At 43.9% G+C, this 16,470-nt stretch overlaps 1 protein-coding gene across 1 annotated transcript; it reads left to right on the plus strand.

Annotated features, from left to right (window-relative positions):
* Nucleotides 1-10,161: 10,161 nt before the first annotated feature.
* LOC128399945 (growth-regulated alpha protein-like) lies at nucleotides 10,162-16,238 on the plus strand. Its single transcript, XM_053361848.1, has 4 exons — nucleotides 10,162-10,314; nucleotides 13,718-13,844; nucleotides 13,954-14,038; nucleotides 15,134-16,238. The coding sequence occupies exons 1-4, from the start codon at nucleotides 10,233-10,235 to the stop codon at nucleotides 15,137-15,139; spliced, it is 300 nt and encodes a 99-aa protein (XP_053217823.1). The 5' UTR covers nucleotides 10,162-10,232; the 3' UTR covers nucleotides 15,140-16,238.
* Nucleotides 16,239-16,470: the final 232 nt, after the last annotated feature.

Raw genomic sequence — 16,470 nt, forward strand, 5'->3', positions numbered from 1 at the left:
TTGGCCTCACAAAATAAATCACTATCTCTCTTTTTTAAAAAATAACTTTTTATTCAAAATTAAGACAAAACATATTATCCAGAAACATATCATCCTTATTCCCCCTCCATTTTTCCTCCCTCCCCCCCCAGAATCCCCCCACCCCCCCAGCCTCCCTCAGTTCCAGTCTTTGATTTCTCTAAAAATGCTGTTTTCTGCATGTAACACAGTTGTATAGATCCTCAAACTATTTAGCTGATTATTATCAATAAAAAGTTTGTGAATGTTTATTCAAAACCAGCCAAGGAGTCCAGTTCGCTTTGTTGCGTCTTCAAATACTTTGTAAAGGGTTCCCATTCATCTTTAAAGTCACAGTTATCCTTGTCCCATAGCTTGTATGTCAGTTTTGCCAGTTCTGCATAGTCCATCAATTTTTCTTGCCATGATTCTTTAGTTGGGGTTTCTTCAGTCTTCCATCCTTGTGCTACCAGAACTCTCATGGCCGTTGTCACATACATGAAGATGTTTTTCAGCTTTTTTGGCAGATCTTTCCCTACAATCCCTAATAAAAATTCTTCAGGTTTTTAAACAAATGTTAAATGAAACATTTTCTTCAATTCGTTGTATATCATTACCCAAAATTTTTTAATTACCTTACAATCCCACCACATATGATAAAATGTCCCCTTCTTTTCAAAATAAATCACTCTCTACCCTGAAACAACATGTGTCATCCACCCAGCGGATGCCTGCCTTTGCTGCGTAGCTAATGAAACGATTCCAATTTTTAAAAGGACGCACAGACTACAAAGGTGTTCGCCTACGGAAGTTGCATCAAAATGGATTGGTTAAGAGCCCTTTAGTGCTCTTCAGACCCAGCCGCCAGTCGTTTCAACAGAGCTTGTGTAGAAGGAAGTTTAAGTGCTGTGGGGTTTCCTTGTGTTCTTTGTATGATTTAATGTGGCTGACAAAACTCGTTTTCTCAAGAGTTGGCCGAGGAATGTGAAACTGAGATACTAACAATCTTGCTCTCTAGCTTGAGACAAATGCAAGTTCCCTAGCCCTGCAAAAACAAAAAAAAACCACTTTGGGAATTTTGTGGGGAAATTACCCAAACGCTTCTGGAAAACTAGAAATCTGTTTAGGAAGTTTATGACTATGTGAGAAGCATACGCATCTGCTGAATTCTTCTAAGCATTAATCATGAATTTGTTGAAGCAACTGAGCTGAAACATCAGTTAATATGTTAACCACTGCAGCTTCAAGCGGATTTATAGAGTTAGCAGAAGCAAAACTTCATTCTTAGGGTAAATTTGTAGCTATTACTTCCTTGGTTATCAAGGACTTAGAAAAGATTATGACTGGGTTTTTTAAAAAATAATCTTCTAGCAGCCATTAAGGATGTTCTGGTTGTGTCCCAGAGGTTCAACCCCAAGTTATCATTTAGGCTACTGAACTGAAAAGTCAATTAATGTGTTACAACTGCAGCTTCCAAGGAATTTGTTGCTGTTTCATTATTTAGCAAAATGCTTGTTACTTACTAGAACAAAAGACCTCTAAGGGGTTTACAGCAGGCAGCCTAAATTACTCATTAGAAACACCAACAAAAACATTAAAAACAAATTACATTATCTATTTATCATCTATCTATCTATCATCTATCTATCTCTATCATCTATCTATTGTGTGTTTGTTTGTGTGTGTGTTTGTGTCTGTAATTTTAAAATGATGGGGAATAAATTGGTAGATAATATTTAATCCTAGATCCCTATGTGATGTATGGAAGTGAGAGCTGGACCATAAAGAAGGCTGATCGCAGAAGAATTGATGCTTTTGAATTGTGGTGCTGGAGGAGACTCTTGAGAGTCCCATGGACTGCAAGAAGATCAAACCTATCCATTCTGAAGGAAATCAGCCCTGAGTGGTCACTGGAAGGACAGATCCTGAAGCTGAGGCTCCAATACGTTGGCCACCTCATGAGAAGAGAAGACTCCCTGGAAAAGACCCTGGTGTTGGGAAAGATGGAGGGCACAAGGAGAAGGGGATGACAGAGGACGAGATGGTTGGACAGTGTTCTCGAAGCTACCAGCATGAGTTTGACCAAACTGCGGGAGGCAGTGGAAGACAGGAGTGCCTGGCGTGCTCTGGTCCATGGGGTCACGAAGAGTCGGACACGACTAAACGACTAAACAACAACAACAGTTCCCTATGTGTGTAGGTGAAGAAACAAAGGAATACAGCTTCCTGCTTGTATTCAAAGCACAGGCCTGAACAGACTCTCCAGCGGGAGATTTACACAAGGAGTTTTATTGCAAAGTGATGTGGAAGCGCGGGGGACTGAATTTAAGATTGGAAAAACGAGAAACTGATAGAAATTAACATACCTGTCCATCCCTGTTCCTTAGAGCCTGGAGCAGCATTCTACTGGAGGACAACTGTGAACAGGCCATTCTTGCTTGGAAGTGAGGAGGCTGCGCTGCAACATTTTGTTGTAGATCCAACCTGCTTTCTCTAGTTGTGACCTCAGTTGAAAATAAGAGACTTCCCAAATAATAAGGTCGTGGCTGGTTTCTGTATGCTTAGTCAGGGGGATCTGTAGGTTGGTAAACACATGTAATCCTGCTTTTTAAGATGCTGTCTAGGTTTGTCATTGCTTTTCTCCCAAGAAGCAGGCGTCTTTTAATTTCGTGGCTGCTGTCACCATCTGCAGTGATCATGGAGCCCAAGAAAGTTTGTAAATTACAGGGGAAAGGTGGGTGGGGAACAAAAACCGGGGTGGGGGTGGTATTGAAAGGGCTAGAGCCTTGGTTGTAAAGCACATCACTTTCATTTACTTGCCAAATGAATTTCATTTACTCCAAATCAAATGAATGGAATGACGCAAGGATCTTAATAGCAAAATACTGGAAAAAACGATTTAACACCAACAAGAGACGCCTGGAAGTTAGAGTTGTGCGAGTACCCTGAACTCGCCAAAACGACAGAGTTAATTAGAAAGCACTCAGAAGATAAGGTTAAAAAAGAATGGGATTGCTTTAAAAATTATCTGAAAGACCATGGTTCCAATAACAACACTTGGTTTTGTTTAGATTAATTTCGCAGAAAGGGAATCCCCACCATTTGTTTGGATAAACAATTAAATACAGATTATTTAAATGCAATAGTGGAGTTGAAACCGCAAAGAGATAGAGGGAAGTCAACAAACTCATAAGGGACTCAAAGCAGAATGAAAGTAACTTCTTTGTAGGATTTTGTGTACAGAATATTCAAGTTATGGTTTGTACTCCTTAAATAATGTTGCAAATGATAAATAATTTTTCTTTGCTTGTTTTATTTTGTTTTGTTTTCCTTCTTTTTTTTCTCCTTTTTCTTTTTATTATTTTTTATTATTTTCTTTTTTGTTCTAGATATTTAAATATTCTCACTATATAATTTGCACCTGTTTTTTTCTTATTGTAGAATATGTAGTTTAGGTTCAATTTATTATTGTTATTCTTCTCTTTGTACATTTCAAAAATGTAATAATGTATTAAAGAAGAAGAACGCAAGGTGTTGTGTTCAGAGTCCATTAGAGTCCATTTTTGTGGGGAAAGGTAGTTGTGAACTCGCTGGTCAAATGCCAGAAAGCTGGATGAACCAAACCTAACCATCTCCATGCTTCTAGAGCAGGGGTGTCTAACTCAAATTCATCGGGGGCCGCATCAGCAGTTTGGTCACCCTCAAAGGGCCGGTTGTATCTGTAGGACTTACAGTACAGGAGAGAAGGGTTCAGGCAGCCATTGGATCTGTCACATCACAGGATGGCATGCGCTCAATATAAAAACAAGTGGAGGTTTCCTGAATGCATGTAAAGTGGAGGTTTCCTGTGTAGAACGGCCGGCGCCGCTAGAGGGCAGACGTTCTCTGGCTTGTAGGCTGCCGCGCATGCGCTGAAGAGGCGGCTTTCTTGTGTCAAAAAAAAAAGCGAGAATAAAAGGTGAAGGCTGGCGGCCGGCGGCGGCTACACGGGCCACATGACGAGGTCTGGCGGGCCGGATTCGGCCCTCGGGCCTTGTGTTTGACACCCGTGTTCTAGAGGCTTCAACCCAGATGCATCTCTTGAAACCTGAGATCATCTTGCATCACATCCCAGACATAGCAGTGATGAAGGCCTGCTGAATTAATGAAGAGAATTTTTATCATCCACTAGTTTCCTCTGAGTGGAACCTAGTTCTGAGTTCCACTAGGACTCTGAACACAACACCTTGCGTTCTTCTTCTTTAATACTTTATTACATTTTTGAAATGTACAAAGAGAAGAATAACAATAATAAATTGAACCTAAACTACATATTCTACAATAAGAAAAAGTAGAATATGTAAAAAAGTAGAGACATCACCTTGCCAACAAAGGTCCGTATAGTAAAAGCTATGGTTTTCCCAGTAGTGATGTATGGAAGTGAGAGCTGGACCATAAAGAAGGCTGATCGCCGAAGAATTGATGCTTTTGAAGTATGGTGCTGGAGGAGACTCTTGAGAGTCCCATGGACTGCAAGAAGATCAAACCTATCCATTCTGAAGGAAATCAGCCCTGAGTGCTCACTGGAAGGACAGATCCTGAAGCTGAGGCTCCAATACTTTGGCCACCTCATGAGAAGAGAAGACTCCCTGGAGAAGACCCTGGTGTTGGGAAAGATGGAGGGCAATACGACACATACACACTCACACACGACATATGTGATGCTTCTGTTATAAATTCATAGAAAATCACCCGTACATCGGATCTGTACTGTTCCACTTTTATTTTACACCATGAAGGAAGGACTATCAAAGGGGGGGGAGACTTGACACAAGGCAACCAACATGTCCGCAGTGAGTCCTACCCAGTTGGCATGACAACCTTGATGATCCTAGACAGAAGATCATTACACTCACAAAGGACCAGCATATGGGAGTGGATTCACCGTGGACTGAAACAAAGGACAGTGATCAGCTCTTCCCGCTGGAGACAGGAAACTGCAAACTACCCTTTGTCCTCTGGAAAGCATTCATGGGGAGGGGGAAAGGAAGAACCGGCCAGGTGACAAGACACTCAGGTTACCACCACAACTCCTCCCTCAACCCCTCCTTTTTGTGACGTGTCAATGATGTAGTCATGATGTAGTTGTGATGTAGTCTTAGGGGTGTAGCATGAGGGATTAGTAGCTAATAAAGGTTGGGGTCTCCTTTCGTTCAGGGCTTCCATCTTGCTTCGACTTGCAGTGAGTGTGAGTCCTGTCGCGACAGTCTTCAATAAAGACCAAGCCTACTGGCTGCTGTTTTGCTCCAATTGTCCTGGTTGGTGTCTTTGCTTTTGTCAAAGGGAGCCCTCGGATTTCTCCGTTAACCTAGTAGGCTTCCTCAACCTTGGCCCTCCAGATGTTTTTGGCCTACACCTGGAGTACTGTGTCCAGTTCTGGGCACCACAGTTCAAGAAGGACACTGACAAACTGGAACATGTCCAGAGGAGGGCAACCAAAATGGTCAAAGGCCTGGAAACGATGCCTTATGAGGAACAGCTAAGGGAGCTGGGCATGTTTAGCCTGGAGAAGAGGAGGTTAAAAGGTGATATGATAGCCATGTTCAAACATATAAAAGGATGTCACATAGAGGAGGGAGAAAGGTTGTTTTCTGCTGCTCCAGAGAAGCGGACACGGAGCAATGGATCCAAACTACAAGAAAGAAGATTCCACCTAAACATTAGGAAGAACTTCCTGACAGTAAGAGCTGTTCGACAGTGGAATTTGCTGCCAAGGAGTGTGGTGGAGTCTCCTTCTTTGGAGGTCTTTAAGCAGAGGCTTGACAACCATATGTCAGAAGTGCTCTGATGGTGTTTCCTGCTTGGCAGGGGGTTGGACTCGATGGCCCTTGTGGTCTCTTCCAACTCTATGATTCTATGATTCTATGATTCTACATTCTACAACTCCCATGATCCCTAGCTAGCAGGACCAGTCATCAGGGATGATGGGAAATGTAGTCTCAAAACATCTGGAAGGCCGAGATTGAGGAAGCCTGCCCTATATTATTAACACACTAGACTAAACCATGTTTTGACTATACATGTACAAGCCTGACTACAATTCATGCAAACCTCTCTTTCTTCCACCCCACTCCCAGCATGTTGTTGTTTAGTCGCCTTAGTTGTGTTCGACTCTCCGTGACCCCATGAACCAGAGCATGTCTTGGAAACTCTCACTTTCTTCTCAAAGCTTCTCCTTTTTTATGTCCATGGAGTTTTCTTGGCAAAATACTGAAGTGGTTTGCCAGTTCCTTCTCCAGGTGGATCACATTTAGTCTAAACTCTCAGCTATGACCTGTCCGTCTTGGGTGGCCCTGCATGGCATATCTCACAGCTTCTTGGAGCTATTGAAGCCCCTTCACCACGACAAGACAGTGATCCATGAAGGGGACCCCCAACATAGTGATTCCCTATTTTCTTTCCAATTTTGAAGCAAGCTGTGGCGTTTGCCCATTCCTCGTAATTATGTTTGTACAGGGGGGTGGAAATGGTTAATGTAGATTGACCAATGAGAAAGCTCAGAGGCGGAGCCTACCTGGTTTTGAGGCTCAACCCAGTGGTTTACCATGGGGAGGTAGAGGAGTGAGGGTCAGACAGAGGCAGTAAAAGTCGAACGTAGTGGTTGTGACAGAGTGAGAGACAGGGACAGAACTGTGAGAGAAGAGTGGCAGTGTGAGATGGTGCCACATCTAGTTAAGGGTGTGCTTTTGAGAAACCATTCTGAACATATTTAAAACTTGTTTGTTCTTCGATCAACTTTAATCTTCGTTGTTGACTTTACAACCTGACTGAGATTCAGTATTTCACCAGAAGAAACCTGGTTGGTTACAGCGGAAAAATAAAGTAGTGGTGTACAGGTCAATTGTTCGTGAAATGACCAGGAGCTCTGTACGAACGCCACACAAGCCTTTGTTGTTTAGTGGTTTAGTCGTGTCTGACTCCGTGACCCCCTGGACCAGAGCACGCCAGGCCCTCCTGTCTTCCACTGCCTCCCGCAGTTTAGTCAAACTCATGCTGGTAGCTTCAACCATCTCGTCAACTGCAACTCTGTTTGGTATTTGAGCCTCAGGCTGTTCTTTGTTGTTTAGTCAATTAGTCTTGTCCGACTCTTCGTGACCCAATGGACCAGAGCACACCAGTCTTCCACTGCCTCCCGGAGTTTGGTCAAACTCATGCTGGTAGCTTCGAGAACACTGTCCAACCATCTCGTCCTCTGTCCTTCCCTTCTCCTTGCGCCCTCCATCATTCCCAACATCAGGGTCTTTCCCAGGGAGTCTTCTCTTCTCATGAGGTGGCCAAAGTCTTGGAGCCTCAGCTTCAGGATCTGTCCTTCCAGTGAGCACTCAGGGCTGATTTCCTTCAGAATGGATAGGTTTGATCTTCTTGCAGTCTATGGGACTCTCAAGAGTCTCCTCCAGCACCATAATTCAAAAGCATCCATTCTTCGGCGATCAGCCTTCTTTATGGTCCAGCTCTCCCTTCCATACATCACTACTGGGAAAACCATAGCTTTAACTAGACGGACCTTTGTTGGTAAGGTGATGTCTCTGCTTTTTGAGATGCTGTCTAGATTTGTCATTGCTTTTCTCCCAAGAAGCAGGCATCTTTTAATTTCGTGACTGCTGTCACCATCTGCTGCAATTTTCCAGTTCTGGCGTGCAGGGCCTGATCCGCAGGAAATGGCATACAGTTACTTGCCTGAAACTAGACACGGAGCCAAAAAATCACTACGTGCAAGAGAAGGGAGTGCATGGGCCAAAGAACCAGGCAAAGCCCAGGCCCTTAAGGCTACCTACGGTAGGTGTGACAAACCTTTAGTCCTTCAGATGATGCTGAACTAGATTCTCCTGGTACCCAACACCAACACGTTGCTTTGATCGACTTCCAGTTAGACCTCTCACCATGGCGTGCCCTCTCCACCAGGCGAATGGTCTCCTGGTAGCAATTTTCCACAAATATTCAGGAAAGGAAAGAGATAAGAACACCCTCAATAAGAAGGGGTTGATGGAGTTGGCCATTGCCATTTTTGAAACAGAAATTCAAATCCACACCCTCTATCAGAAAGCAAATGATGGGTAATAATAATAATAATAATAATTTATTATTTGTACCCCACCCATCTGGCTGGGTTTCCCCAGCCACTCTGGGCGGCGGCTTCCAACAAAGATTAAAAATACATTAAAATAATAAAATTTATATCTACGCACCAAAAGATATTTACTTTCACAACTTCCCCATTTCCCGAGAAATGGAATGTTTGCACAACACCCTCCCTGACCACTTAGTAATGTTCAGTCACTTAAAAACCAGGAAAGAGAGCCATTTCCTTATTACCCAATATTTTTTTTACTTGATGACAATGCAAAATATTGTCATGTTGTTATGTTGCATGCTCATGGCAGTTTTATAATTACCCATTATAATGGTAAAAAAATATCTTTTTATATTATTTTTATTCTTATTATTAATCAGATTAATCCGATTTATCCCATGCATCACTTTGTGTACTTTGGTTAGAAGGGTGGTTTGGAAGACGCAGGAATTCAACCAATTATATTTATTACCATTTGCAAACCTTCCGTTTGACAATGAAACGGAGTCCGTTCCACTAGCAGCTCTTATTGTCAGAAAGTTCTTCATGTTTAATCCGAATCTCCTTCCCTGCAAATTGAACCCATTGGTTTGGGTCCTGCCCAAATATGGACCAGGAGAAAAACAAGCTTCCTCCATATTCCATGTCTTCAGATGCCTGAATATGGCTAATATAGTCAGTCTCTGACTCCTCTTTCCCAGGTTAAACATACCCAACTCAGTATGTAACACAAAATAACAGTATACAGTGGTACCTCGGGTTAAGTACTTAATTCGTTCCGGAGGTCCGTTCTTAACCTGAAACTGTTCTTAACCTGAAGCACCACTTTAGCTAATGGGGCCTCCTGATGCTGCCTCGCCGCCGGAACACGATTTCTGTTCTTATCCTGAAGCAAAGTTCTTAACCTGAAGCACTATTTCTGGGTTAGCGGAGTCTGTAACCTGAAGTGTATGTAACCCGAGGTACCACTGTATAAGGGATAAAATGAGAGTTTTCATACTTCAAACAAACTGCCCAAGACAGGATCAAGACAGATTTTTCTTCACTGCAGCCGTAATTTCCTCTTCTCCAATTTCCATTTTTGTGTGTGCATGCCAAATGATCCAGCTAAGGCAGGCTTAGAAATTATATATATATAAAATATAAATTTATTTTCCATTTTATAATATACATTTACATCATTACAATCCACTTTACATCCCTGGCTCTTTAGAGCCTATCGACTTCCTTCCCTTCCGCCTCATGGCTTTCAAAATCAACCTTTGTATCATTACATTTTGTACATTTTCCAATTCTAATTATGCTCGTTACAAAACAACTCAAAATTTAAATAAATATAGAAAGGTAGAACATATCTCGTTACAAGTCTCCAGACAACCTTGCTAGTGATGTTAATTGCTTACAATAATCTTTCAGATATCCTATAAATTTACTCCAGTCGTTTTGGAATACTTGATCTTGCTGGTTTCGGGGAGGAAAAAAAGGAATTATTATTCATTTTGATTTGTTCGTTGCACGATCGGAGGGAGGCAATGCACCACAAATAAAATCAGTTACACACAGAACTCCAGTAGATAAAGCAAAATCTGGAGCTGGAATGAAAAACAGGCATTGATGACGGAGATCAATTTACCCAACTGGCAAGAAAAGGAAAGAGATAAAAAAATAAATCAAGGAATTATCTGTGGGATTGAGTGTAGGTATGTTTGAGCATTTTTAAGGATTGTATGAAATGTATGCTTGTACATTCGCAATACGTGTGTATTAATGCTGAATTATTTTAATAATAAAAACTTTCCCCAAAAAATAAAAACTAAAAAACCAAAATCAACCTCCCAATTGGTTCCGCGGACAGCGACACCTGCTGCTTCCGAGCGGAATTGCCCCTCGCAAGGACCGCTCCGTCGCATCTCTCACCCGACGCCCGCACCCGGCCAATGCCAAGGCGGTGCGCGGGGAAGGGGGCGGGACTCGTCCCTCGAGCGCCCCTCCGCGGCGGCGGGGGGATCGCAGCAGCTAGGGACCATAAAAGACCGACCGGCGCGACAGAGCAGCTCAGAGCGTCTCGGCGGCCGCTGCAGCATCACGTCGAGGATCCGCATCGGCTCTGAGCGCGTTGGCAACAATGAATCCGTGCCGTCCAGTCCCCTGCGTGGCCGCCCTGCTGGTCTTCCTGCTGCTAGCCGGGAGCGCTTCGCACAGCCAGGGTAGGTTAACCTCAGGTGCATCGACGGGGCGGTCCATTAGCATCCTTTCTCCGCCGATTTGCATTTCAGGGGGGTGGGCGATTGTCGGGGGCGAGGAAACTCCGCAAGCTCTCGGAGGCACCGTCGGAGCCTCCGTTGCAAATTTAAAGCCGCGTTCAGGGGTGGGGAACGAAACCAAAAAAGCCAGCTGGATGGTTGGTAGAGAGGCAGACTTCGCTGAAAGGGCCTAAAGATGACTTTAAGATCTGCGACGGGTGGGACACAGATTCTGAAACACGAGGTGATGGGAGATAGCAGATGCCCTGATTTCCAGCTTGAAAATTTTGTAAACCCAGCTCCCAGTCCCCCCGTCTCCACTGTCTGTGGATTTGCTGTGTTTTGTGAGGCAGAAGAACTCTGCTCACGCTCAGAGGAGCTCTTCACCTCTGGGCTGTTCACAATAAAGTTGCTTTTTTGCTGGATAAATGGGGGGGGCAGAGGGGTGAAGTTGTACCACTAAGGTGTGTCGTTTTAGGGGGTGAAACTTAACTTTTCCTGATTTATTTGGGGGGGGGGTATTAAAAATATGCTTTCAGATCTGAGGGATTCAAATCTGCTTCTTTGTGATTGGATAATATTTAGCTTGGTAGGACTCTGTTTGATGATGAACTGCTTTCAGAAACCCAAAGAATTTGTTATTTTACCTTCAGAAAATGTCAGGTCATCAGCACCATCGCTGCAAATAATTGGCTATCATTTTTTTATTATTCCTATGCAATTTTACATGCCTTTTTACTTGACAAGCAAAACTAAATTATATAGATTTCACCAAAAATATCTTTTGCATTCCCAAATCATGCTACAGCTTTTTAGAACCTTTGTGTGTGTTTTTAATTTGGAGAAGTTGAAAAATTTGACAGCCACTGTCTCTACTCCTGACTTCTGCATATTTAGTAGGTAGTTAAGGCAAGTTGATTGGACAGGCATGAAACCTCAGATTTAGGCTATTTTCACACCGTTATGAACATTTTGAGGTTGGAAGCAGAAGCCTCCCACCCCGCCCCACCCCCACCCCCAGCAAATGTTTGAACAGGGCTTTGCTAGACTTCTGCTCCAAGGCTGATTATGTAATGATCAGGTTCCAGAGACCTTCGGTCTTCATTTGGTGAAAATAACCATGCAGGCAACTTAGTTGTGCTAAAGCCCAAAGCTCTAAGACAGGGGTCAGCAACCTTTTTCAGCCGTGGGCCTGTCCACCGTCCCTCAGACCATGTGGTGGGCCAGACTATATTTTGAAGAAGAAAAAAAAATGAACGAATTTCTATGCCCCACAAATAACCCAGAGATGCATTTTAAATAAAAGCACACATTCTACTCATGTAAAAACACCAGGCAGGCCCCACAAATAACCCAGAGGTGCATTTTAAAGAAAAGGGCACATTCTACTCGTGTAAAAACACATTGATTCCTGGACCGCCCGTGGGCCGGATTGAGAAGGTGATTGGGCCGCATCCGGCCCCCGGGCCTTAGGTTGCCTACCCATGCTCTAAGACTAGGCATCTGAAATCCTAATACATGATCTAGCCAGAGCTGGGCATCTGAACTCCAACAGCGGTGAAATTTTAAAAGCGTCTGTGATTGGATGGTGCCTATACTATTGAAGGGGACTCGGGTGGCGCTATGGGTTAAACCAGAGCCTAGGACTTGCCGATCAGAAGGGGTGAGCTCCCATTGCTTGGTCCCTGCTCCTGCCAACCTAGCAGTTCAAAAGCATGTCAAAGTGCAAGTAGATAAATAGGTACCACTCCAGCGGGAAGGTAAATGGCGTTTCCGTGCGCTGCTCTGGTTCGCCAGAAGCGGCTTAGTCATGCTGCCCACATGACCCGGAAGCTCCCTTGGCCAATAAAGCGAGATGAGCGCCACAGCCCCAGAGTCAGCCACAATTGGACCTAATGGTCGGGGTCCCTTTACCTTTTATACTATTCAAGCATCTAAGTTAGAATGCCATTGGCATAGAATGACCTGGTGCTCTGGACAAAATTCTCAAGAGTTTGGTGGCTCCTGGCTGCAGAGTCGTCATCCCTTTCAGTGTTTGTGCTCCTGAAAGAATTAGTCTGCATATACTGCTTTCAACTCAGGTGCTCTTTGAAGAACAGTTTCTCTTGGTCGTGCAAGTACAGAACTTACATGCGCTTGCTAATCACATTTCGTTCCTTAAACGAAAGGGGCTTAGTTCACACCTGAATGGAAGCTGCACAACTTCGCTTTCTGATGCCAGGGGTGTGTGTGAACTAGTTTGAGGCTGTACAGCCATGGAGGAAATTCACCTTGCACACAGTCATATGGAAATCAAGTTCACAGGTAGAAATCTGGCACAAATTCGGCTATGGAACTCCTTTGCTCCAAGCTGGCACACCCCATTTTGGGAAGGCTAAAATATTTAAAGTTTTATTGGGAGTAGCGGTGCTCATATTAATTCAGGGGGCTTGGGAAACAAATTTCCCAGAGACTACATGCAGCCTAGGGTGCTGTTAGACAATGAACTGTGTCTGTTCAGAGCTAAATACTGGAAGAGCCCTAGGATATCCGTCCATCAGAAGGCAAGTGGCAGAAGGGCTTGCCACGATTGTGTTAAAATAAACCTTGAAGGCGTGTGACAGACAGGGGAAGGCGCCAGTGCAATTTAAAATGCCAGCAAAGTTTGTGTGATTGAAAACCACAGAGCCTAGGACTTGCCGATCAGAAGGCCGGTGGTTCGAATCCCTGCAATGGGGTGATCTCCTGTTGTTCGGTCCCTGCTCCTGCCAACCTAGCAGTTCAAAAGCACATCAAAGTGCAAGTAGCTAAATAGCTACCCCTCTGGCAGGAAGGTAAACGGCATTTCCGTGCACTGCTCCGGTTTGCCAGAAGCGGCTTAGTCATGCTGGCCACATGACCCGGAAGCTGTACGCCGGCTCCCTCGGCCAATAAAGCGAGATGAGCGCCGCAACCCCACAGTCGTCCGCAACTGGACCTAATGGTCAGGAGTCCCTTTACCTTTACTAAGCAAACTAAGGCCCGGGGGCCAGATCCAGCCCAATCAGCTTCTAAATCTGGCCCGCAGACAGCCCCGGAATCAGCGTGTTTTTACATGAGTAGAATGTGTGCTTTTATTTAAAATGCATCTCTGGTTTATTTGTGGGACATAGGAATTCGTTGATTTCCCCCCAAAATAATAAAGCCCGGCCCCCCACAAGGTCTGAGGGACAGTGGACCGGTCCCCTGCTGAAAAAGTTTGCCGACCCCTGTGTTAGAGGGAGGTTGGGTTAAGCGTTCAATGTGGTTGCGCTAGGTATGTTTTCCTGGGAATAAGCCTGGAAAAGATACCTTTTGGGATTTGCTTCTCAGGGTTGCATTGTTCAGTTTCTGCGCTCTCCCTCCTCAGCTGCTCCTATGACCGGGGAGCTACGGTGCCAATGCATCCAAACGGTCTCCCGTGCGATTCCACGCAAGCAAATTGCTTCCGTCATTCTCCTCCCCGAGGGACCTCACTGCGTCGTTCCTGAAGTCATGTAAGTGTCCCGACCTGGGCCCATGACCTCCCTTGCGACTCTGTGCTGTGCAAAAAGCCCCTTCGCTCACCAGCTCAATTCTTCGCCTTCTCTCCCCTCCTTTGAACAGAGCCACCCTGAACAATGGGAGGAAAGTCTGCCTGGACCCCCAAGCGCCGTGGGTCAAGCTGATTGTCAACAAGATTATGGCAAAGGTAACTACAGAAAGTGCTGGGAAGGAGCCACGCGCAGGACGCGGCGTTTACAATATCATTTGGGATCAATGGTGGAAATCTCAGGGCTCGTCTCAGGGTTTCTTTTTTGTTCTACATTTCTAGGTGCAGGTCAGAGCTTTAGGCTGTGTGTCTGAGAGCCTCCCCCCCCCGCCTTTTATTGCTGAAAACAATTATGTGGGAAACCCAAATTAATGGCACCAGTCCATTTTATTTATAAAAAGGATTTCTGTACCCTCATATTATAAAAGGTATCAAGGTGAAATAATAATAATAACAACAACAACAACAACAACAATAATAATTTATTTATACCCTGCCCTTCCCGGTTCAGAAAACCGGGCTCAGGGCGGCTAACAACAAATTTAAAACACTTAATTGATGCAACAAAAAACAGCATAAAATACATAAAATAACAATAAATTCAGAATTCAAAAATCAAGTTAGGGGGGAAATCCACCCAATAAACATTAGATGATCGCCAGGGCTAGCTGGCTAAATTAGTCCTATTTGGGCCAGCGAGGAGACCAGGGGAGAATTAGCTGTGGGATCCCAGAAGAGGCAATCTTTATAAAAAGCGGAGGGGGGAGGGAAGGAAGGGGAATAAAAGATCAGGCTAAGTTCAAATTGAAAGCCAGGCGGAATAGTTCTGTCTTACATGCCCTGCAGAAGGAAGTTAAATCCTGCAGGGCCCTGGTCTCATGGGACAGAGCATTCCACCAGGTTGGAGCCATAACTGAGAAGGCCCTGGCCCTGGGGGAGGATAATTTGACTTCCTTAGGGCCCAGGACCTCTATGCTATGATTATTCATGGACCTTAAGGTCCTCTGCGGGGCATACCAGGAGAGGCGGTCCCGTAAATACAGCCTCATTTGAAATTAAATAAGTTAAATTAAATAAATTAAATAAGAAATTAAATTAAATCATTCAGGCAGCTGACAATATGTAGCTCATGATGACATATACTTATTGGGTTGCAGCTGGAAGTGCTTTCAGAAGGTCAGGTGAGGCAACAAGCTTTGCAGTTTCTCACCTTCTCATTTGCATAAATATATCTCTTCCTTTTTCTGGTTTCAGCCCTAACACAACAATCTGCGAAAAATGCTTTGGGCATGTTGTACGGAGCGGTTGTGGAAAGCCTCTGGTTAGAGAAGCAGGAAGTTGAGCACCTTAAGAACTGAACCACTTTACAACTATCCACTCGTATTTATTATCGAAACTGATCGGATTGTATTTATTGCTACCTGTAGCTATAGCCGGCCGCCTGATGGATTCAGCACGCTAGATGCCACTGTTATGTATTCTGCGAAGCCAACTGAATGTACACTGAGCACTGTTTCTGCAATGGGGGGGGGGGATAGAAATATTCTCTATTAAGTACAGTGGTACCTCGGGTTACATACGCTTCAGGTTACAGACACTTCAGGTTACGGACTCCACTAACCCAGAAATAGTACCTCGGGTTAAGAACTTTGTTTCAGGATGAGAACAGAAATCGTGCTGCGACAGTGGGAGGCCCCATTACCTCAGGTTAAGAACAGTTTCAGGTTAAGAACTGACCGCCAGAACAAATTAAGTTCTTAACCTGAGGTACCACTGTATATCGATAAAATGCCAAAGAGTGCCATTCAGCTAATAGTATTCTGGGCAGTCCCTGCTGAAATGAATGGGTGCGGCACAAGAGCCCTGGCACGTTTTTTATTACACGTATATTCATAGAATTGTGGAGTTGGAAGGGACCCCGTGGGTCATCTAGTCCAACCCGCTGGAATTCAGGAATCTTGCCCACAGCTGTCCCTGGGTGGGCTTGAACCACTAACCTTCTGGTTTATAGCCAGACACACTGGCCCATTGCTGTGAAGGTACAACACAGAGATATTACTCTGATATTATTGCTGAAAACCTGGCTATGAACCTATGGAATGAATTTTGCTTCATGAACTTTGCTTAATGAGTATATTTAAATAAGGATTTTTTTTATTTAAAAAAACCTTGTAAAGAACAGTGATGTTCTATATACACTTGGATATTTCATGTCTTCAATGTATGGCATACTGCCATGTTGTTTTTTTAGGGAATGAGCATTTTAGCATTGTGTCTCTGGATCATAAATTCCTTTTCTTATCTGTTTAACTGTGGAATGCCACACATTCTGTAAATAAAATGTTGTTTTTTTGCTAATTATAGTGCATTGAACTACATTTTTCTTTCAGAGTCTGTTGTTGAATTTTTATTTATTTATACACTACCAATTAACTCAAAAGTTAAAACAAATAAACAGGGAAAGTACATTTTCAAAAATGCAGTTGATAACCCTAAGGGCACTATTAATTCCTGACCTTAAGGAAACACAGGAAAAGATGGAGAGCACAGATGTTTTTAACAAACACCAAAATAGAACCAAAGTTGGAGCT

Source organism: Podarcis raffonei, chromosome 13, assembly GCF_027172205.1.
Source record: "Podarcis raffonei isolate rPodRaf1 chromosome 13, rPodRaf1.pri, whole genome shotgun sequence".
Lineage (NCBI taxonomy): Eukaryota > Metazoa > Chordata > Lepidosauria > Squamata > Lacertidae > Podarcis > Podarcis raffonei.